At 30.2% G+C, this 22,977-nt stretch overlaps 3 protein-coding genes across 5 annotated transcripts in view; 2 read left to right on the top strand and 1 right to left on the bottom strand.

The window, feature by feature from the left end:
* Positions 1 to 3,875: 3,875 nt before the first annotated feature.
* Positions 3,876 to 8,803, top strand: LOC114419451 (putative branched-chain-amino-acid aminotransferase 7). Of its 2 annotated transcripts, none has more exons than XM_028385119.1 (10): positions 3,876 to 4,028; positions 5,773 to 5,853; positions 6,074 to 6,251; positions 6,417 to 6,593; positions 6,686 to 6,817; positions 7,027 to 7,122; positions 7,482 to 7,598; positions 7,714 to 7,809; positions 7,920 to 8,032; positions 8,408 to 8,803. In XM_028385119.1, the coding sequence occupies exons 2-10, from the start codon at positions 5,807 to 5,809 to the stop codon at positions 8,529 to 8,531; spliced, it is 1,080 nt and encodes a 359-aa protein (XP_028240920.1). In that variant the 5' UTR covers positions 3,876 to 4,028; positions 5,773 to 5,806; the 3' UTR covers positions 8,532 to 8,803. The 2 variants fall into 2 exon arrangements, with proteins under 2 accessions (XP_028240920.1, XP_028240921.1); XM_028385120.1 differs by having other exon boundaries at positions 3,881 to 4,028; positions 5,722 to 5,853.
* Positions 8,804 to 11,171: 2,368 nt separating this feature from the next.
* Positions 11,172 to 17,212, top strand: LOC114419449 (putative branched-chain-amino-acid aminotransferase 7). 2 transcript variants are annotated; one of them, XM_028385118.1, is made up of 11 exons: positions 11,172 to 11,340; positions 12,018 to 12,019; positions 14,144 to 14,218; positions 14,291 to 14,474; positions 14,811 to 14,987; positions 15,078 to 15,209; positions 15,583 to 15,678; positions 16,005 to 16,121; positions 16,228 to 16,323; positions 16,631 to 16,743; positions 16,893 to 17,212. In XM_028385118.1, the coding sequence occupies exons 3-11, from the start codon at positions 14,172 to 14,174 to the stop codon at positions 17,005 to 17,007; spliced, it is 1,077 nt and encodes a 358-aa protein (XP_028240919.1). In that variant the 5' UTR covers positions 11,172 to 11,340; positions 12,018 to 12,019; positions 14,144 to 14,171; the 3' UTR covers positions 17,008 to 17,212. The 2 variants fall into 2 exon arrangements, with proteins under 2 accessions (XP_028240919.1, XP_028240918.1); XM_028385117.1 differs by lacking the exon at positions 12,018 to 12,019.
* Positions 17,213 to 18,968: 1,756 nt separating this feature from the next.
* LOC114419448 (protein trichome birefringence-like 13) overlaps positions 18,969 to 22,977 on the bottom strand; it is a 4,211-nt gene continuing 202 nt past the window's right edge. The window contains exons 1-6 of the mRNA XM_028385116.1: positions 22,689 to 22,977; positions 22,417 to 22,597; positions 21,534 to 21,674; positions 20,854 to 20,974; positions 19,577 to 19,711; positions 18,969 to 19,426 (exon numbers count right to left, since the gene is read on the bottom strand). The exon at positions 22,689 to 22,977 is cut by the window's right edge and continues 202 nt beyond it. Coding sequence (XP_028240917.1) covers positions 19,166 to 19,426; positions 19,577 to 19,711; positions 20,854 to 20,974; positions 21,534 to 21,674; positions 22,417 to 22,597; positions 22,689 to 22,977 — 1,128 coding nt within the window. The 3' untranslated portion in view covers positions 18,969 to 19,165. The remainder of the gene's footprint in view (positions 19,427 to 19,576; positions 19,712 to 20,853; positions 20,975 to 21,533; positions 21,675 to 22,416; positions 22,598 to 22,688) is intronic.

Raw genomic sequence — 22,977 nt, 5'->3', positions numbered from 1 at the left:
ACCATGTGTAGAGGTGACCTTTAGAAAACAATTACAAAACTTAGTTGGCGATTGACTCACAAACACAGCCATATAAAAATATGAGCAGTGATACGAACCGCTGCAAGTAGCATCCACCCAACAGCCACCTGCTTATGTGGCATTTTTTAATCAATAAATTTATTTTTTAAAAATTGAGATCATGAAATTATGATTAAAATTGTGTGAGTAATAAATTGAATATGTGATGAATTGTGAGATATCATATTGCGTTGAGATCATAACATTGCTATTAAGATTAAGTATAAGTGTAAAGTTGAGCATGCATTGATTTGTAAGATACAGATAAACACGTGATGGTGTATCATGACATTGTGATATGTTAAAATTATAGACATAAAATCTGATTGTGAAGTGTGGTTAACACTTGATATGATAATATTTGTGTTGTGAGTCGTGAATTATACAATAACTCGACTGTTATTTACCATGATAAAAGTGTTTATACACCGTGTTAAAGGGAAAGTGTAGGATTCTTAATTAGGAACCTAAAGTGTTAAATTGTAATACAATGTGTTAAACGTGTTTAAAACATGCGTGTGAAGTCATGAGTATTGTATAATTCATGAGCAGTATCTGCATGCAAAAATTATTTTAGGGGTTAGACCTAAATAAAAAAGGTGAAGTCCTAGCGGATTATTCGTAGTCTAGGCCTTGGGATAAAGACACTCAGTTTGAGTGTTTCTTTAAACCTATGTTGATCCTATAAGGTTGAGTATTCTCGCAAAACAGAATGACCTTGACTAGTCACCTTATGATTTTATTTAGTGAGAGTAACCTGACATATTCATTGTGTGTTGTGTCTTGTTATGTATTTTTAAGTGTCACAATATAGTTTTTCACTGACATGATACCACATTGTATATAAGCTTGAGTCTTAGTATAATTGTTGCATAACTTTTGCTAATTGCTTATTATGAAATTGATGAGTATTATTATGTTTTGAGCCAGTGTGTGATTCATGTGTAATATGATTGGTGATTGAAAAATGAATTTTAATTGATAAAGTGATGAAATGACATAGATTGTATTAATTTGAGCTATGTTATAAATACTTCTATAATTTATTTTGATTATGTCTTTGTTTATTTGTATTTATTTTAAGTGTAATAACTCACTCCGTGTGTGCTATTTGTATTTGGATCCTGTGATGATCTCTCGAACTTTATGTTTGTGGGAAGATGACTAGGTGAATGACTTTAAAGAACCTCGTGCTAGAGGACGCTGGGACATAATGCTCTAATAGGATGTGACATTGGGGATGAGTTTTTATTTTAATTACATGATGTTATTTTGTTTTATTTTACCTCATTGATTTTACAAAATTTCTTTTGTAAACTTTGACAACTTTGTTCTGAGCTCACTATGCTTTTAATAATGAAGTGAATGTGAACCTTTTATCCACATAAATTTGTTTATCTATATTTTTATATGTTTTATTTAGAGGGTATCACATTAATTATAATTATTGTTTTAAATTTAGACACACTATATGATAAAAATTTATATTTATGCTATGAATTAAAGTGATTAAGTTTATCATAATAATGGATAATCTATTATCATTTTTAGTTAATTATAATCCTTCTAATATTATTAATCAAAAAATGAGAGCAATAACCACAAAAAAGAACTAATAAACAATTAAATATCTTAAACTTTACAAGGGAAAGTGTCCGGAGTTAGACCAATGATATTTTCATATAAGAGAACAATAACAACTTCAGGTGAAGAGATTAACACGACTGCAACAGCAGCTCCGACAACTCAAGTTGAACCACCTTCAAAAGTGGTGTGTCAAAGCTTCACAACACTAGCAATTGGGAATAACCTTCACAACGAATGCGTGGGAACAACATCGAAAGAGGGTTCGTTGGTGCAAAGGTTGGGTTGGAGGAACTAAGGGAGCAACAACGGGAGAAAGGTGATCGTGAAAGGTTGAAGGGAACTATAAGCATTTTTTTCTTTTATTTTTTATTTCATTTGTTTTCTTTTATTAAAAGATAAAATATAATAAAATAATAATGCTTTAAGCAACCTCACTCGTGTCCCATGTGGATAGGGTACTATGGAGTGGTTTGTCTAACATTTTCCTAAAAAAATCATTAACCCCACTTTTGGTACCTATTACTCCCTTAGTCATCTTGTATTATTTTACACGGAGGAAAAAATAATTACACAAAATAAATCTTATATTATCATTAATTTATTTAGAGATTTTATTGTTTATATTAATATTATAAAAAATATAAATGAAAAAAAATTAATACATTATAAAATTAAAATAATAATAATTATTTTATAATAATTTTTTTGTTTTGCACTAACGTATATAATGACACCCTAAATACACATATCTCCACCATTCATAAACACAACCTATGACCTTTGGGCTCCACGTGCATGCCAACCAACTCATTTCCATGTCTTTAATAAAGGAGCAAGTATTAATGGACCTACAAATCCAAATAATGGAAATTAGACATAAGAAAAATATCTTAGAAATTGATTTTAAATATAAATTAATTTATATATCCATGAGAATAGATAGAAAGAATTAATATTTCTTAGATTATTATAGTTTATCTTAACATCTTTTATTAACCCTTCGCCGCTATCCCTGACCTCGGGTAGGAAAGAATCAAATTCCTATCACAGCTCTTGCTTTTGAAAAAATCAAATCATGGAGGTATTAGCCATTCGTTAATAACGAGGAATACTAGATCAGGCAAAATTTCAAAAACTCATGCACACGTAACGATCCCGATAAATACGACACCGATTATATATAAGTGAGATTCACATTGTACGAAAAATATAAGAGAGATTCGCATGAGATGATAGTGTGAGTCATGTTTTTTAGGAAGGAAAATTATTAATATATAGTGTGAATACAACTCATACCGTGTATTTTCTGCGATATGTACTGTGTATTTGCTGAACAATACCGTAAATAATGCTGGTTGATTCGTTTTAGTTTTGTTCATAGGTAGCCACTTGTCTAGATAATTCAAAAAATTATTAGAGCAAATATTAGTTAAGAACTAATAATGGAAGATAATCAGTTTCAACTGATATATTTAATTTTTTTTACTTTTTTATTTTTTTAAAAAAACATTTATAAAATAAATAAAGATTTAATTACGAGGTTTACGCACGGGTTATTATTAAATTCAATAATCAGTTGCTATTTATTACCCTACATTGTAGATGAAAGTTATCTAGAATTCTTAAATATGATTTTTATAAAATTAATAATATTTTTAAAAAAAATCATAACTCATTATCAATTTTATAACAAAATTCAACCATTATAAATATGTACTATACGTACCAAAAAAGAAAATATTTTGCCAATTTAACCGGTAATATTTTTATTTTAAGAGTGAATTCAAGTGATATATATATATATATATATATATATATATATATATATATATATATATATATATATATATATATATATATATCGACACACACACTACATGTATTTTAATTGTTGAGTCACGAGAAGGTATATTTACCTAAATTTTGTTGCATTTTAAAAAAAAACGTGCATGGTTGTTGAAATAAATTAAAGGCAGACTCGTGGCTTAGTTTCTATTAATTAAATTGTGTCTGTTGAATATTTAGTATTTTGGTTATTTTAATTATTGTGAGCATTGCATGTAATTATTAACTCTTTTGCCAGTTAATATGACAACTAATGATATTATATCCATATGAATTATTTAGTCATAATAAATATTGTGGAATGTGGAGTGAACCATGTGTGCTTGTTATTTTTCTCCACGGTTGTTACATATTTTCAATATAAAAGGCCTGCACCAGGGTGCCTCTTTGCATCAAATCCTCAATACTTGTTTATCACTATCACTTCCCCTTCCTATCTCTGAAGCCATTCTCGTTCATTTTGTTTTTTTATCTTCTCTTTATCTCCCTCAACAAGATTCCTATAAAGTTCGTAGCGGCTTTCACACAACTTTAAGGTACCTACTAAAAAATGCTAACAACATACTTTTTAAGACTCTAACACGGTCTTTATTGTGTGTTAGAGAGAGTTTGTATGACTAACATTCTTCTTTCTAATTGTCCTTTTTCATCTTTCATTCAACTGTTTTCACTTTATATATAATGCATGAAGTACAAAGTGAACACGGGTAGATAATATGGTAATTAATTTGAGATTAATTAATAAAATGCTTACAGTTTAGATTTTGATTTTTACTTTTTTTAATTATCTGATATTACATGCAAGCTTCATTGAAATCTGTCACATGGTAGGTAGCCTTTTTCCACACGCATCCTATACTTTATATTCCTGCTATGTTTCGCTGGATGAAAAAGAAGAACGTAAGGGTAGAAAGAAAAGAAAATTGGAATTGGAATTAAAGAGAAAGCGAAAGAATAAATAAATAAATTTTTGTTTCTAGAATTTTTACCTTTTTCTTTTATTTTTTAACCAAACAAAAAAAAAATATTGTTATCCGTATTTTATTTCATCTTTATTTTCTTATTAAATTATATCACATATCATCAATTCACTTATCTTTCTTTTGTTTCTTGCTTCTCTACAAGGGTAGGTGTTTCTTCTGTCCAAAGTATATTTTTCCAAAACATGAGCCAAATAATTACCCCATTGACCATTGTCTAGTAAATAACAAACCGTGAAACCAAATGTAAAACATATTCGTAACAGATTTTTTACTTTTTAGTGTACGCTTTAACATATTCGTAACTATTGAAACTCTTACTTTTCCAAATTTTTAAGATAAAACATGCTTTTAATTTTAATAAATTAAATTAAATTTACTTCATAATCTTTTAAATATATTCTTCTATTAATTTTAATACTCTTAAATTTAAAACTTATATTAATTTTTATATTTAATGATAACAGGATATACTCCTTCCATCTTTTTTTTAAGATGCTTTTTAAAAAAAAATTGGTTGTCTCATTTTTTATAAAAGAACATTTGTTTCATGGCATCATATTGGATTCCTATGAATGTGAAGTTCTCATGTTTGTTAGAAGATAATAATAAAAAAATCCTAGACGTAAATCATTTCCATAAATTATATATTATACTTATTTTTCCATCATCCTATTCTTATGTAAAGAAATCAGAATCTTGTATTCCCATGAAAATATTTAAAATGAATTATAATTTTATTTTATTTATTTATTTATTTGATATTGTTGTTTTTAAATTAAAATAAATTTAAAAACATTCACAAGAATTAGAAGTGTTGTCAAACATCTTTGAAAATAACATTTTCAGTAATAACATTCCTAAAAAAATGATTCCTAAGAATATAATCAAATCTGCGTAACAAGCATCCCAAAAAATCTTTTCCTAATTATGTATTGCATTAATTTAATTAACAATTTTTTCTATTAAAAACATATAAATGCTGAAAATTAATTAGATGAACTCCTCTCTCTTATTAGGAATAAGATTTAAAAAACATAAGGACAATTTTTAGAAGAATAATATAAAATATTAACAAATTAATATCAATAACTAAGTTAATCAACTTTTTTTAAATGTGTAAATTAATTGAAAAGATTTTGTAAGAAGGGACAGAGGATATAGATATATTTTAATGGTGATTGGATAATGTAATGTATTTTGACATGACATGTGAGATGTCACTGACGTGACTTGTACTGTTATACAGAAAATTGTATGGAGCCTTGCACCAATCAACTGACACCTCTTTTTAACGCAGAAAATCTCGTGAATCCGTGATCGCAAACAAAACAATGTCTCCCCCTTCTATGTTAGGCAACCGCAAAGACGGTTCTGAAATGTAAGTATTGATAATTGAACGAGTAATTGGCTAATGAATACGACAATGCTATTGAATTTTAATTTTTGATGATTAACTATCTGGCTAATGAATACGACAATGTTAATTATTGTAGTAGATAATAATATATGAACTTGGTTTTATTTCTATTTTTATAATACAATAACATTGGTGATTTTGAATTTGAAGTTTGATCACCCTATTTTTGTCTGAAAATCAGTGCTGTTGCGGAAAACTATGCTGACATTAATTGGGATGAGCTTGGATTTAGTCTAGTTCCAACAGATTACATGTATGTCATGAAATGTGCAAAAGGAGATAAGTTTTCACAAGGATCCATCGTTCCATTTGGAAACATAGAGATCAGCCCTTCTGCTGGAATCTTAAATTATGGACAGGTTATTCAAACAACACAGTATTATAGTACCTAGTGATTCATAACTTTTACTCAATTATAAGCTTTTGTACTAAAACAAACAAAAAAATAGTTGAGTACATTATGTAGTTCAGAAATCACATTCTAGCTAAAGCCTCACAAATATAAACATGATTATCTTCTTCAGGGACTCTTTGAGGGGCTAAAAGCACATAGAACTGAAGATGGGCATGTACTTTTATTTCGACCAGATGAGAATGCTCAACGCATGAAACGAGGTGCAGATAGATTGTGTATGCCATCCCCATCTCCTGGCCAATTTGTTAATGCTGTAAAGCAGATAGTTATTGCCAACAAACGTTGGGTATTCATTTTCCTCCTATTTATTCATCTCTATGATCTTAATTTTCCCTCTAAGAACTTGAAAAAACAGAATAAGATTTAAATTTGAAACAGGTGCCTCCACCAGGGAAAGGGTCACTATATATTAGGCCATTGCTGATAGGAACAGGAGCATTGTTAGGGGTGGCACCTGCCCCTGAGTATACATTTCTTATTTATTGTTCTCCAGTTGGCAGCTACCAGAAGGTCAGCTATGGATTTCCACATGGTTATAATAGTATTAGGAAAAGATTCGTCTTACAACTTGCTGAAATTAAATTTCATATTCTAGACTAATTTCATCTTAAGGAGGAAGTCTAAGTTAATTGAGTAGAATGTGTGAACTGTTATAAATTCCTTGACACTTGATTCTACATATCAAAAAAGACTAATTTCATCTTTTTTTATTATTAAAGGGTGCACTAAATTTAAAGGTTGAGGATAAACTATATAGAGCAATATCTGGCTGTGGTGGAACTGGAGGGATCAAAAGTGTCACCAATTATGCCCCTGTAAGCATATGCTACCAATATATCACCCATGAAATAATTTTCTCCATTTGAATATCTGTTTTCCAAGGTTTTGAAATTTATGGTACTTATCTTGAGGTTAGAACAAATCATGTTAAAGGGAAAAAAATGAGTTAATCAAAACTTTGGTCCTGAATTTCATCATTTTGTAGACTATATTTAATGGTTAATGTTTAGTCTAAGTGTTCCCTTCTTGATTTATATATCTTGCTGATAATAACACGACACAGGTATGACTGCCTACACTAAGTCAAATCATAGATCAAATAATAAGCTACCCCATATTAATTTGGATCTTCATTGAGTATATTATCCTTATATATATGTTTCTCGAGCCATAGGTTTATACTGCAATGGCTGATGCAAAGGCCAACGGATTCTCTGATGTGCTGTTCTTAGACTCAGCAACTGGAAAACATATAGAGGAGGCCTCAGCATGCAATGTATTTGTTTTGAAGGTACCCCAACAGTCTTAATTACGGTATTAATATTAACAAAATAATATGTCCAAAACCATGTGGAAATTTTATTATGTCTGAACAAAATTTGTTTAATTAATTTAATCCTATGAAGGACAATGCTATCTCCACTCCTGCAATAGATGGAACCATCCTACCTGGTATCACCCGAAAATCCATCATTGACATTGCCATTGATTTGGGTTATCAGGTATTAATTAATTTTCCTTCAATTATTGGCATGTATTTTGATTCATCTTGATGGTTTCATTCTCTACAAATTTGGTTTTCCAAACTATTCACTATCACAATTATGTTCAGGTCATGGAACGTTCCGTATCAGTGGAGGAGATGCTAGGTGCTGATGAAATGTTCTGCACTGGAACTGCAGTTGTTGTCAACTCTGTTGCATCTGTAACTTATAAGGAAACAAGGTAAAATTTACACTTCAATTAATCTAGTTCTCTTTGTTTTCAATATTTTATGTGGATATACAATTAGAATTTTATTAATTTTTTACAGTGTTATATATGATAAGCCGATTGATTTGTTATAATAATTATTTTTAAAAAAAAACGAATTGATTGATAGTGTAAAAGTATTTTGAATTTAATTTAATAAAAACTGATCATTTAGTCACATATTTGTTAACATGAGGTTACAATATGATGAACATTTTCTTAAATATTTGTATTGATAGAGCTAAATTATAAAATATCTTTCCCCTCTCAGTCTGGAAGATATCTTCACCATATTGACCAAATGATAGTGCTAAATTAATTGAATAAAATGATTGGAAATTAATGCAGGGTGGATTACAAAACAGGCCCAGCAACATTGTCCTCAAAACTACGGAAAACACTTGTTGGAATTCAAACAGGGTGTCTTGAGGACAAAAAATCATGGACAGTCCGAGTAGATTCAACAATATAGCACCGTTTCCGTCACAAATAAAAAGAGAAAAATATTGCACCGTTTGTTAAATTATGCACGATTCTTATTTTATCCCTATCATCACTAAGTTCTCGCCTCTCGAGTTTGAAATACTTAAAAGGCAATGTTTTGTCTCATATAGTAATTTTATCCTATTCAAATAAAATTATGTGTAACATACCGTGGACATGTGATCCAGAAGAAAAAGTAATAAGTTGTTACTCTTTTATAGTTTTTACATAATATTTATATCCCTAATCTTCTAAATTTAATCATCATCTGTTTCTTTTAATTATGAATTTTTGTTTTCGTGTTACATTTGTCTTCTTTATTAGCTGCATTTAAAAAATAAAAATAAGATTACCTTTGAATTGATAGAAAGAGATTAGGTAGAATAAAATGGAGTGGCATATAATATAATAAAATAAAACTATTTTCATTATTTGGGTATTTTTATATATGATATGATGAATTAGGTGGGGGGGAGGGGAGGGGGGGGGGGCGTACCATCTTATTCCTTTTAAATTGGAGGAAAAGAAAAATATTGGAAGTAAACAATAAAATAGTATAAAACAAATTTCACTATATATTATACTATATTTCATTTTTTTTTCCAATTCAAATAACAAAATATAATATCATGATATTTCATTTTTGCTAATTCAGATTCAGTGTCTGGTTGAACAAAACAGAAACTTAATAGCTTAAACCAACTTGTCTATGACATTTTATATTAATAATATTAATAAAATCAATGCTAATTAATGACTTGTGATTTATTATGTTTTAAAATGCATTTTCGGGTTGGGCTTTGAATGCTACGTGCTCATGGAATAACATTTAGGCTGGGCAATTTAGTAGGCAAAGAGAAAGAAACGAAAAAGAAATACCCGCGGGATTTGATCGAACGGAGATTCAAGACAAAATGGCATTGAATTTAATGAACAGAAATTAACCAAAAACATGCTCATAATTCATTCAAGTTCACTTGAACTAATGGGGTTTAATTCATTTGGTTTGTAAACCAAATGTTGTTCTAACGTAAGAATCAACTAATGGATTATGTGTAACATTCGTTCAAAACAAGGAGTACTTAATCACGCAAAAGCTGCTGCACACAGAAGATTAATTACGTACCTTCATATGAGTCACGTTTTGTAGAAAGGAAATTATTTATAATGTGAATACGTAATCATACTGTTTTTTTTTTTGGGAGATGTGAATGCTGAACAAATTTGCTCCAAAATTAATTTGAACTGATATTTTTTTTTAAAAAAAATGTTATTTCTTTTATTTTTCATTTGAAAATATCTGTAACTGAATAAAGAGTTATATAGTAGATCGATATATAAACTATTTTTTACCATTCATTATAAAAATTGTATTTTGTAAAATATCTAATATAATTATTTTTTGTCATTTGAAATTTCACCAATTTTTTTATAAAAAAAATTACCGCATCTGCTTTTTGTAGTATTAGTTAATTAGTCTATTGCCTAATATATTATAAAATATATATTAAACATGTATAATAATTTATAATTTGACCATAATTAACTAATAAACTGTAAATTAGTGTATATATATTGGTTAAATATTAAATTTTATTTTAGAAACAATAGTTATATAAAATTTATCTACACCATACACCTATGGCTTTTGCAAAACAATATAGAAATACAAAAAATATTCACCGCCCCAATTTCTTGGATTTAAGAAAACAATATATCTACAAATATTTTTAAATTTAAATATAATTTAAAAATTATTTATTTATTAATTAACTCATTGTAGAAAATTAACTACAAAACCTAACTAGTCTTGAATCCAATATTGTCACGTCTCTGTAGGTTTGTTTTGAGTATTCTCACCTCTCTAATGGTCAATGTTCTCACAGATTTTCAACTTTGTATTCTCAGTCAAGTTTTTAATCAATATCTTTATATCTACTGATCCATTCAACCCAACGTTCTTCAACTTCACCCTACAACAACTCTACTATAAATCACCCACCTAACTCGGACGGTTAATTTTCTATACCCATAATTAGGAAAAATGGCCGGTTAAAAAAAACAAATACAAGTTCAACTCAATTAAAAAAAATTGTTCCCAACTCTAATTAAAAATTGTCTAATAATTCATAACCTACAAAATAACTTAACCTTATTCTTATCTTCCTATGCTTTTTAAATTTTTGTATCAACAAATTTTAATTTTGTTAGTTAAAAATATCAAACTATATTCTTTTGGTATAAATCATATATATCATTTATCACAAACAATTTTACTCGAAACAGATATTCCACTATTTATTAGAGATAATTATATTTAAATCGATAGGATGGCAAGTTTTGGATAAAACTTTTCCTCTAAAAAAAATATGTAACACAATCAAATAATCAAAATTCAAATTTAAAACATTTGGTTTAGTAAAAATAATCTTCAGTATTTAATTGCAAAATTTATTATACTCTTCAATATTTATTAATTAATTGTGATAAATAACTTATAATGTGAATAATTAATTATTTCCTAAAAAGAAAAACAATGTGCATGCAGATTACACGGGTTCACAAATAGGAAGAGTCACGTGTTCCAGATTTTCCTGTATATAAGGCCAGCAGAGATGGCAGATTGGTTTTCCATGATTCCATCAGATCACCGAATTCCATATGTTTGTGATTGTGAAGCCATTGTCGTTCATCTGTTTCTTTTCCATCTAAATTTTTTATTCATCTTCTCTCTGTCACTCAACACCAAGGTACCTGTAATCTATAAAGTTTCGTTGCGGCTTTCGCACAAGTCTAAGGTAACAATGTTTCCATTCCCGTTTCTTCTTCGTTTTAATTTTTCACTTTATAATATGAATGTTCACTGTGAACATCCACCGATGATGATTTGGCAATCCAATTGAGATTAATTACTGAAATGTTTAGAGTCGATTATTTCTATTTGATTTGATTTGATTTTTTCTGTTTGCAATTTATGATGTAAGGCCTCGTTAAAATCTCTCATACTGTAGCCTTGTCTACGCACATGCATCCTATACTTTACCAGTTTCCCCACCCTAAACTTTTAAACGCACAAAAAAATTAGAATGAAAAAAGATTCTGCTTTTGTCCATCATTCAGAACAGAACCTTGAGTAAATAATATATGTATTGGGACGGTAGAGGATTTCAGAGGTGCCAAAGGATGGAAATAGTGATAATTGTTTAATTATTTGATAAAGTAGAGTGAAAATAGAGTGAAACTCATTGCTATTTTTTATATTCTATTTCTCATTTATTTTTCTTATCTGTCTGTTTATTTATTTCTTGTTTATTTTTTTCAATCAAATATCTTTTATTTATCTTTTCTATGTTTGGTTGAGATAATTTATTAAAGAAAGTAAAATGTGTGGAAATGCAAAGAAAGCCACTAAGAGTGTTTGGTTGAACAATTAGGTCGCTCATGCATCTCAGTTTCTTTATAAATGGTGAGAAAGAAGTGAAAATCTATAGTAGCAAAAAATGGGCCAATATTGCTTTTGACAAAAACACTCCTTGTTGGCTCTTGTGAGACTCATGCTCTGAGAGTTTTTTGTCCCTTTGCAAAAACATATCTTTTTTTGGTGTTCTTGTTGCTATACAAAAATTTCTCTGCTACTTTAAGCGTTTCTTGCTGCCCCAAGAAAAAAAAAAACATGGGTTCAGCTTGGCTGTATAATTGATTGCATATGTTCTTTTTTATAAAATAAAAAACATATCATACATTAAAAATAAACTGGACAAATATTTTTTTTAAGATGGACAAATGATTTTTAAACAAGGATAAAATAAGAATTTTGTTGATTCACAATTTTTTTTTTACCTACCAACTCTCTTTGATTTAAACATTTCTTCTTTCTTTCATTTTCTTTTATTTCAACTAAATAATTTTATTTTTTGACTTTCTTTATATTCTATTTTGCTTTTATCTTTTTTTTATTCTTTTTCTTTTTTCGTATCTATATTTTTAATGTTACGTTTAGTTGAAGAGAGAAAACAAATTATATAAGTCTCATTCTTTCTGCACTCAACTTTAACTCGCATGTTTTTGTTTTATTTTATCTTCTCCTTCTCCTGCTTTACAGTTTTAGACTGTTACGTCGATCTCACAGTTCAGGTTTTGATATTTATCTCAGAAGATGTTTTATTTATTTATTTTCTGTTAAGACTTTAAAAATGAGATTTTATGGCTTCATGGATATGTGTGTATTTAATTTTTTTTATTTTATTAATTAATAATGGATTTTTATGATTAGACGATTTTGTAAATTATTGTTGGTATAAACGTTATATTAAGAATCTAATTAAACCTTTGATATCTTACCGTTCTTAAATACTGATTATCTGTAGAACAATATGGATGTCTAATCAAGAGTATTTTCAGAATTTATTTTATTCGTGTAAATAATTATAAAATTACTAATTTCTTAATTTAAATATTTATATAAAAACAATGAAAATAAGATATTATTGCTTTTACTATTACTTGTAAATTACTAAAAATAAAATTACATTTTTACAACAATTGATTGAAATGAAAATATAACTATTTTTAAAATTAAATAGTTTGCTACCTATTCAAAAATATTTTTCTTATATATTTTTTATTAGGTTGATCTAACATAATAAAATAATTTTTTTATGGAAAAGTATTTATTACTTTATAAATATAAAAATTCAACAAGTATTTTCTTTTTTTAATAAAAATTATTTAAACTGCTTAAAGTTTATTGGTCGATGATTATTCATTTGAAATTTTAACAAATTCTATAAGCGTGTTTATGGGATTAATCTTCAAATTAAGTAAATTTATTTAAAGTCTCGATTTATTTCCATTGTATGATTTGTAGGTTTCAGAACATCATTTAGTATTTTTACTTTAAATTGTCCAGTGGAAATAATCAGCTATTTGTCAAGTGAAAATAATCACTAGTTAGAGTCGAGGCTAACATAACTCCAAAGAACTAGATAGTTTTTTATACAATGTTATAATTGCATAAATGATACTCCATCATTCCAAAATAATAGTCATATTAAATTATTTTACACAAACAAATAATAATAATAATAATAATAATAATAATTTTATAAATACATCATCACCAATTCATTTTTAAATTTTATAATTCATCACTAATATATAAACGATATAAGTAAAAAAAATAATTAATTTTACATTAAAAAATTAAAATGACAATTATTTAGAGATAGCTATTTTTTTTACACGACAATTATAATATAACGGAAAGAGTATTATTTAATTTATTTAAAACTTAATTTGTACAAATATTGAAAATAAAAACTATTGATACTATTACTACATTATGCTATTTTACATTATTAGGAAAATACATATAGTATATATTTTTACAATATTTATCTCATTCTCTATCCCTTTTTTTTTTCCTTTCTCTTTCTTTAGTCTCCTCACTTCCGTTTCACTTTCTTCTCTAAAGTAGCCATACTACAGTATAAGGTATATATAATTATAATATACGTGTGTTTTATATATGATTACTCCATTTATAAATATTTGTGTCAAGCATTTAGAGATGCACCTCACTGCCACCACTTCTCAATGCAGAAAAAATTAAACACCCGACTTCACAGCTATGTCTCCCCCTTCCAATCTAGGGAACTTCAAAGATGGTTCTGAAAGGTACAATATGACAACTTTAATTCTATGAGCTTAGTTTTATGTGATTTTGAACCTTTTTTGTCTGAAAATCAGTGCTGCCGGGGAGAACTATGCTGACATAAACTGGGATAACTATGAGCTTGGATTTTATCTAGTTCCAACAGATTACATGTATGTCATGAAATGTGCAAAAGGAGATAAGTTCTCACAGGGATCCATTGTTCCCTATGGAAACATAGAGATAAGCCCTTCTGCTGGAATCTTAAATTATGGACAGGTTCTTCAAACCACAAACTAGTACTTAATTAGCAATTCATAATTCTTTCATCAATAATAAGCTTTTGTATGTACATCACACACTCAGACCGACCCAACGACAAGTAGGTTTAAAGCAAATTTTAAGAAAAATATTTTACAGAAAATTATATATTAGATTTTTTTGTTAACATATGTGACATTTTTTCTAATAAATTGGCCTTTTTTGTTTTATAAAAACCAAAAAAGAAAACATATTTTTATTGGTGGACTCACACAAAAGTTGGTTTGAGCTAGTTAGCAAAATTAAAATATTCTAGCTAAATCCTTGCAAATATAAACTTGTTATCTTCTTCAGGGACTCTTTGAGGGGCTAAAGGCATACAGGACTGAAGATGGGCGTATACTTTTATTTCGACCGGATGAGAATGCTCAACGCATGAAGAGAGGTGCAGATAGATTGTGCATGCCATCTCCATCTAATGACCAATTTGTTAATGCTGTAAAGCAGATAGTTCTTGCAAACAAACGTTGGGTATTCATTGCCTCCTATTTATTCATCTCTATGATCTTAATTTTCCCTCCAAGAACTTGAAAAACAGAATAACCTTCAAATTTGAAACAGGTTCCTCCTTCAGGAAAAGGGTCACTATATGTTAGGCCATTGCTGATGGGAACAGGAGCATCGTTAGGTGTGGGACCAGCTCCTGAGTATACGTTTCTTATTTATTGTTCTCCTGTTGGCAGCTACCACAAGGTCAGCTATGGATTTCAACTTGGTTATAGGTCCTGATCGGATAAACTTTTCAATAAGCATTTTGAGAAGTTAGAAGATAAAATGAATTGAACTTCTCGTATCAATTAAAACTGTCTTAAGCATAAGTTAGAAAAGCTTTTAAAGAAACTAAATGTGAGAGTTTCTATAAAAGTTGAAGTGTGAGAGTTTCTATAAAAGTTGAAGTACATAATTTTAATTTATAGGATAAACTTAATTTTTTATACCTTATTATTTTCTTCTCCTATAAGTGTTTAATACAAAATGTATCTAAACAGGATAATGATACTAGCAAAACCTTCGGTTTACTACATGCTAAAATTCATATTCAAGATTATTTTCATTTTTATGGCAGGGTGCACTAAATTTCAAAGTGGAGGATAAACTCTATCGAGCAATATCTGGCAGTGGTGGAACCGGGGGTATCAAAAGTGTCACCAATTATGCCCCTGTAAGTATACAATGCCAATATATCACCAATAAATCAGTTCTCTCCAGCTTCAATACTTGTTTTCCATGGCTGTGAAATTTACAGTACTTAAACTGAAAGTTAAAAGAAATCAGATTAAAGGATAATTCGTGTGTTAGAAGCTTTGGTCCTGAATTTCATCATTATGTTAACTTTATTTGATAGTTACTGTTTAGTGTAAGTGCTTCCTTCATGCTTTATATACCTTGTTGTTCGCGATACAACACTGCGAAGTCAAATCATAGATCATATTAGAAGCTACTACCCCAAATTAATTTGACTCTTGATTGAGTAAATTATCCCTATAGGTTTATACTGCAATGACTGAAGCAAAGGCCAATGGATTCTCCGATGTGTTGTTCTTGGACTCAGCAACTGGAAAATATATAGAAGAGGCCACAGCATGCAATGTATTTGTTGTGAAGGTACACCAACAATCTTACGGTATTGCTAATTGTAAATTAATATGTCAAAAACCATGTGGAAATTTTATTGTCTTGAACCAAAGTTGTTTAATTTAATCCTGTGAAGGACAACTCTATCTTCACTCCTGAAATAGATGGAACCATCCTGCCTGGAATCACGCGAAAATCCATCATTGAGATTGCCATTGACTTGGGTTATCAGGTATTTAATTTTCCTTCAATTTTTTGCATCTAAGTTGACTAATCTGGATGGTTTTATTTTCTACAAATTTGGTTTTCCAAACTATAAGCACTGTCACAATGTTACAAGTCAACGGTCAATGAATACAACAATTACAGGAAACGATAAATAAAGGAAAAGATGGGCAAATTAAATTGCCGTGTCTATCAGAATCTACCTTAGCTATTTTCTCTTGTTTTATCAGAAAAAATATTGATCTATATTGATTTTTCAACCTTGTTGTATACCTAGTACTTACTAAGGAAACGGTTACTTGAATTATGTTCAGGTAATGGAACGTGCTGTATCAGTGGAGGAAATGCTAGGTGCTGATGAAATGTTCTGCACAGGAACTGCAATGGTTGTCAACTCTGTTGCATCTGTAACCTACAAGGAAACAAGGTAAAAGTTACACTTCAATTAATCTATTTCTCTTTGTTCAATATTTTATGTCCCCTTTAGTTCAAAGTAATCTTTCTTGTGTCTCAAAAAAATATCTTCACCAAATGATAGTGTAAGTGCTAAATTAAATTGAATTATTGGCAATGCAGAGTGGACTACAAAACAGGACCAGAAGCATTATCAGCAAAATTACGCGCAACACTTGTTGGAATTCAAACAGGATGCGTTGAGGACAAAAAGTCATGGACAGTCCTAGTAGATTGAGCAATGAGCAATGCTTGTTAAATGATAGATGATTGTTTTTTTTTTTCCTAAATAAATTATTATTTGAATGTCACTTTATTTTGTATAATTTCTTTATCATTTTATATTTAAGCAATGGCAAAGTTAAACTAGGAGAGAATCTAGAAAGCGCACTTAATGGTTTCTTCAACATACTTTCTAACTTTCCATGGCTAAGTTTTGCGTCGTTCTGGGGTTGCTTCACCTTGACATAATGCCATTTATTAAACTTTGTGATCTATATACATATATATATATATATATATATATATATATATATATATATATATATATATATTTTAGATTCATGATCTTACTTACAGAATTCACAACAAAAAGTATATCATATCAAATATTCATTCCCAATAAAAATTCAAAATTTTTCATCTCATAAGTTGTTAAACATATGGCTTCACTCTTTATCTTAAGATCTTCACTAGTTTTCGATAATTGAACAAGTGTGTCTCTTATGTTTGGTGCTTGAAACTTTATGTCTTTGACACTTTCAATTCTACATTCTCATCTATTTTGAGATAGTGATTCAACTGAAAACTTAGATACATTTTTTTGTAAGACTTTTCATCGATCGAAGAAACAAACAAAGAATAAATGTGCTGCAAAACTCAAAAAAAAAAAAAAACTCTTGTACATGAATTGGTCGTATCACCTAGAACTAAATTCAAATTATGACAACCGCTCTTTTGTACTCCTTGATTTTTACATTTCATATTAGACCATTAACATACCCTTACCCCCTTATATCATTAATATCAAGGTCATGTTTTTTTAATATCCGATTAAGTTCCTCAAAAAGACATTTTTCTGTTATGTCATTGATTTGTAAAAACTCTAAAAAATATTCTTCTATTTTGACGAGACACTGAAAGTATCAACACACCTCAAAATAAGAGTCATTTGCTCGACTTATATCTGGAGTACAATCAAAAATGATAGAAAAAATATTTTGCATCTTTAACTTTTTTTAGTATAATATTTTTTATTTGAGAAGCTAACAATTCTACAAGTTCATTCTGCATAGTCTTACTTAAATAATGATTATGAAGGTCACCATTTTTATACGCTTAACATGCTCTTGCATAATTGGATCAAATTTCCCAAACAACTCAATCAAACATGCTTATCCGAACCCAGAAAATAAACATACTAATAGCTACATCAATTTTACAAGTATAAATAATATTACATTAAAGTTAATTCAAAAAATTTATTTTGTATCATTAATCAATCGTAAAAAAATTTCAGTATAACTTATAAAATAATTATAATAAATCTATCATATATAATAATTTTGTTATTAAATAATAATATAATTTGTGCACATGTTATTCATTTATTTAATTATAATTGTAGAGGATGAAATTAACAAAGTTTATAAGTCAATTTCATTCATTTTTTAAATTATAAAATTGTCCATCCAATTTTATGGCTCCATTACCCTAAATTGTCAACACATCAATTAAACATGCCCAAAGTGGGAATTTAAAAACAAGAAAAAAGGATAAAACATCAGTAGATATACACAGGATAGGATGTATCGTGTAAGCGTAATAATCATGTGTTATGTGAATCATATTAGAATTGGAAATGTCCTTTTTTTTATTAATGAAGATGATCAAACTCCTTTTATTCACCAAAATGTATTTTGGCAAAAAAAAAAAACACAAATGTTTTTTTATATTTTTTTACAATTTTTATACTTTTTTTACATTATCTACTTTTTAATTTGTATAATTTCAATACTAACAAAAAAAAAAAAAAAAGAACAGTGGAGGGAAGCGGAACAACCGGTGCGTATGCACGGTTCGTGACTAGTTTTTTCATAAAAGCAATTGTCTATTGATATTTGAAGTGCCCATCCAAAGTCTAAAATTCTCAACCGTAACATGTTTGCATGCATGCATTCAAGTAGCACCTATCAATTCTAGCGCGGCAGAGACAGCAGTGGATTCATCTCATTGACCATCAAAAAGAAAATAATAGAATATACTCATGAAATCAATCACGTCCCAACAAACCAAAGATGAAGTACAAGACAAAAGTTATGGACAATGCATTTATCTCTTTTTTTCTTTTTTCCCCTCTCTTTTCTAACAAATATAAATAACTACTTAATCAGCTTCTACCCTTGATACTTACTTTTCAGTAGCTCTATGAACAAGTCATTCCAGGTATCTGTAATTCCAGGTAAACACCAGTGCATGCAATCATCGTGTTTTTTCCCTCCAGCTGAAGCTGGGTGCGCATCAGCCCTGAACTCGCTCAAGTGAGTGATGTCCAAAATAATGAAACTAGACCCCTTAAGAGCCTTATAGAGGTGTTTATTCACCAGTCGAGTCTCCACATTTGTCCCATTATTCTTCTCAGAGAAAAGTTCCTCTACCTGAAAGAGCAACAAAACTTCCAAGGTCACCTTTCTAATAATTTAGCATGGAACAATAACGCTTTCAAGAGGAATCACATGTCACTCATTGGATCACAGTTCTAGTCAAAACAATGCTAAAAGAAGAAAAAATTAACTAAACTGACTCACCTGCTCTATCGACAAAGGCCGATCCCTTTGACAGGAACCACCCTGATCCCAGTCTCCCCCTTCAAAATGCCTGGGTGACTGAGTACGGAAAAATTTGAGAGCACCTAGTCGTGCTTTTTCCTCCATATATGGGATCTGTGATCAAATCACTCATTAAAATATGCAGATCAGTCACATACTTATATAAACTAGATGTAATTTCATAAATGCATTTGCAAAAGTACAAGGGATCAGAGTAATAGAGTAAATCAATCTTTTAAAAAGTATCTTAACTGTGATCAGTTTGGGGGAGAAATAATTGCTGATACATGTTAAGGAACATTGTTTCAGGGGAATTTCTGTTTTTCAAAAACTAATGATGCAGAAAGAGAAAGAAAAAAAACCTTTTTGACCTCAAAAGAAGTTAATTCAAACACACATTTAGACGTTCAATGTCCTTGTGAAAAGGGAAAGCACATTCTATATAGTTGCTAGGCATAATTCCCAAATGCATCTTTCTAATGAAAAATATTGCTTGACTTGGATGTTCAATTGTGTTGCAGTACTTCTTCATCTTAATGTTAATGGTTGGGATAGTTCCCAAATACTAAAAAGACAATTGAAAGGGAAACCATTCTATATTCTCAGTGCTAACTCAATCTGAATCATATAAAGTGGTTTTATAGATGTGTTTTCCCTTTCAATCAAGGCGTTGCCTGTATCATATCGGAGACCTAGAGAAACGTCTTTACAGTAAAAATTCCATTTATAGATGTTTTATGAACTTAAGGTGAAGGTTATACTTTAGTCGAGTATCAACACAATATTTTGGTGCTGAAGAAAATTGTAATAAGATTATATGGAAACTAATAAATTGACATTCTATATCATAGCATGTATGTCATGATTCACAACAGAGAATCTATGGTAAGTGGTAACAATAGTTGATATTCTAAATCACCAAGAACCCAATAAGCATCTTGTCCTTTCAACAATGACAAGAGGACCTTTCCCACCAAACAGTTGCTGACAACTCAATCCTAAACACCATAAGCATCTTATCTGATACAAACTTATACCCTTCACATATGCATTTTTTTCCAAACATTGCTGGGAACAAGCATTACGGAACTAAATGTACAAAATTCAGCATAAGCAAAAAAACTAGAGTCAATTAACAAGATACCATGTACATGGTAATTGTTTCATACTCTATCAGGTTAGCTTAGAGCCATAGATTACGCAAGTTCCTATTTCCTACCACTACCATTTTAGAGGATAGAAAGCAAAGACATTACCATGTGCTTCAAAACCATATCCAGGCCTTGATCTGGACGTAATGGAGGGATTACTGGCTGACCCTTGTTGAAGAAAAGCATAGGGGATTTCACAGGGTCAAATTTTGAAGGGGCCCACCACCTGTTTATACAAACTAGATAAACTAAATTAAAATCCTCTCATACACTTTCTCAAAGTTTTCCAAAGAACAGCAACAAAATCAACTTATACAAACGAAAATGAGGAGCAAGCAGTAAAAGAGATTATCTGCATGGTTAAACCAGACCATAAAACTAAAAAGGTATTCTTGAATTGTCAAATTACCAGCAACTCCTGCAGAATCAGCTCAACCCAAACAAACGAAAATAACAATCAAGCAGATACATGAAAGGCATTACCGCATTACATGCATTGGTTAAAACAAAACATAGAAGTCATGGGCACTGATGAAACCATATAGTAAAATTGACACAAATACAACTTAAGCCTGGCAGCCCATTCAGGAAATTGAAAACTCAAGTAAATGCACACACAAGAAGACATTCCAATGAAACAAGACAAAATACTACGACAAAAAGACACTTAGGTGCCACTCATTATTCAAATATCTGTAATATCCAACATCAATAAAGAAATGGGAAAGCAGATAGAATACATGGACAATTGACAGAAACAGAATATAGAAACATTTTAGTATTACCAGTGCCCTGTGTTAAAAATTAGAATATTGTGGAAACTTAGAGCTTGTGCCCATGTGGTGTCTGGAACATCAACATCAACTCTATATCCTTCTCTGAATCCAAGAGTTTCCAAGGCACCACGTTTATCAGTAGCTGACCAGCTGCATCAAACAGAAGAACAACAATAATAATTAACAATGTGCAACAACCTGTACCATGTAAGGTGCATTTGGAAGAGCTTATTTACAACTTTTTTTTTTTTTATCAGCGGCTTATTTACAACTTATCTGATCGTATCTTATAAGCTATTGTATAAGTGTTTGAAAACATTATGAAAATAGCATATGGCATTTTCATAAGCTATTTGTAGCTTTATTTCAATAAGCTCTTCAAGATAACTTGAAAACAACTTACAACTTATATAAAAACAATTTAACCCTATTTATTCTTCAATTGTAGAAACAACTTATACTTTATTATAAATAAGCGCTCAAGGTTTTAAAAAACAGTCCGTAACGGCAATTTCAGCCGATTTTTGGGGTCCCTGTGCTGCAATGTGACCACAATTGCAGCCACATCGGCTGCATTTGTCCGCAATTTGCAACATTATCAAGGATCGCAATGAAAACACAACTGCAATTTAAAACCTCGGCACATACATTCAATAAGCGTTTAGTTAAGTTGTTTACTCAAACACGCCAATGTTCTAGTTATAAACTTATTATAGCACATAAGATAGTAAACAATGAAAGTCCAACATCACATACTTATACGTTTCTACATCCCATAAAAACTCTGGAATCCATGGACTCAAATAGTAACAGCAGGTCATTTGAAACAAAACCCAGAAGAAAAATTGCGCCAATAACAAACAGCACAGGAATGACAAAAGCGCAAGCTTACCTACCAAAACGAGCGAGAAGATTGGTACGGTGATAAGCGATGGTGAGATTGTAAGCGAGAAAGGTGAATCCACGGTCAGCGCCAGCAGGTCGCCACTTCTTGATCTGTCCATCGGAGACACTCTTGAGAGAGCAGAAGAGAGACACAAACATGTTCCTGTTGAGCGAGTCCCCGACAAACCCTGCACTGCTGAACACCCATCATTAACAATCCCAAAAATAACGCAACTTTCTTTGCGGAATCAAAAACCCAGAAAGAGAGAGTGAGAGTACCAATGTTGGTGTGGGTGTGAGTGCGGAGGAACTCAGCGGGGTCGAACTGGGGGAGATCGCAGAGGCGGGGCTGCCAGCGCCACGTGGAGAGATGTGGGGCGTTGGATTTGTGGGCGGAGAGGCAGTTCCAGCCCTTGAAGATCTCCTTGCAGGTATTGTCGTACCTCGGAGTCCTCGAGGGGTCGTGGATCCATGTTCCGTCGGAGTAGTCGCAGGAACCGCGGTGGTATTCGTGTTTCTCGATTTGGAACGTGGGAAGGGAGTGGTGGGAGGTGGAGGTAGATTTGAA

This window comes from Glycine soja, chromosome 7 (assembly GCF_004193775.1).
Source record: "Glycine soja cultivar W05 chromosome 7, ASM419377v2, whole genome shotgun sequence".
Lineage (NCBI taxonomy): Eukaryota > Viridiplantae > Streptophyta > Magnoliopsida > Fabales > Fabaceae > Glycine > Glycine soja.
The sequence above is the reverse complement of the archived record's forward strand: the minus strand, read 5'-3'. Positions and strand labels throughout refer to the sequence as shown.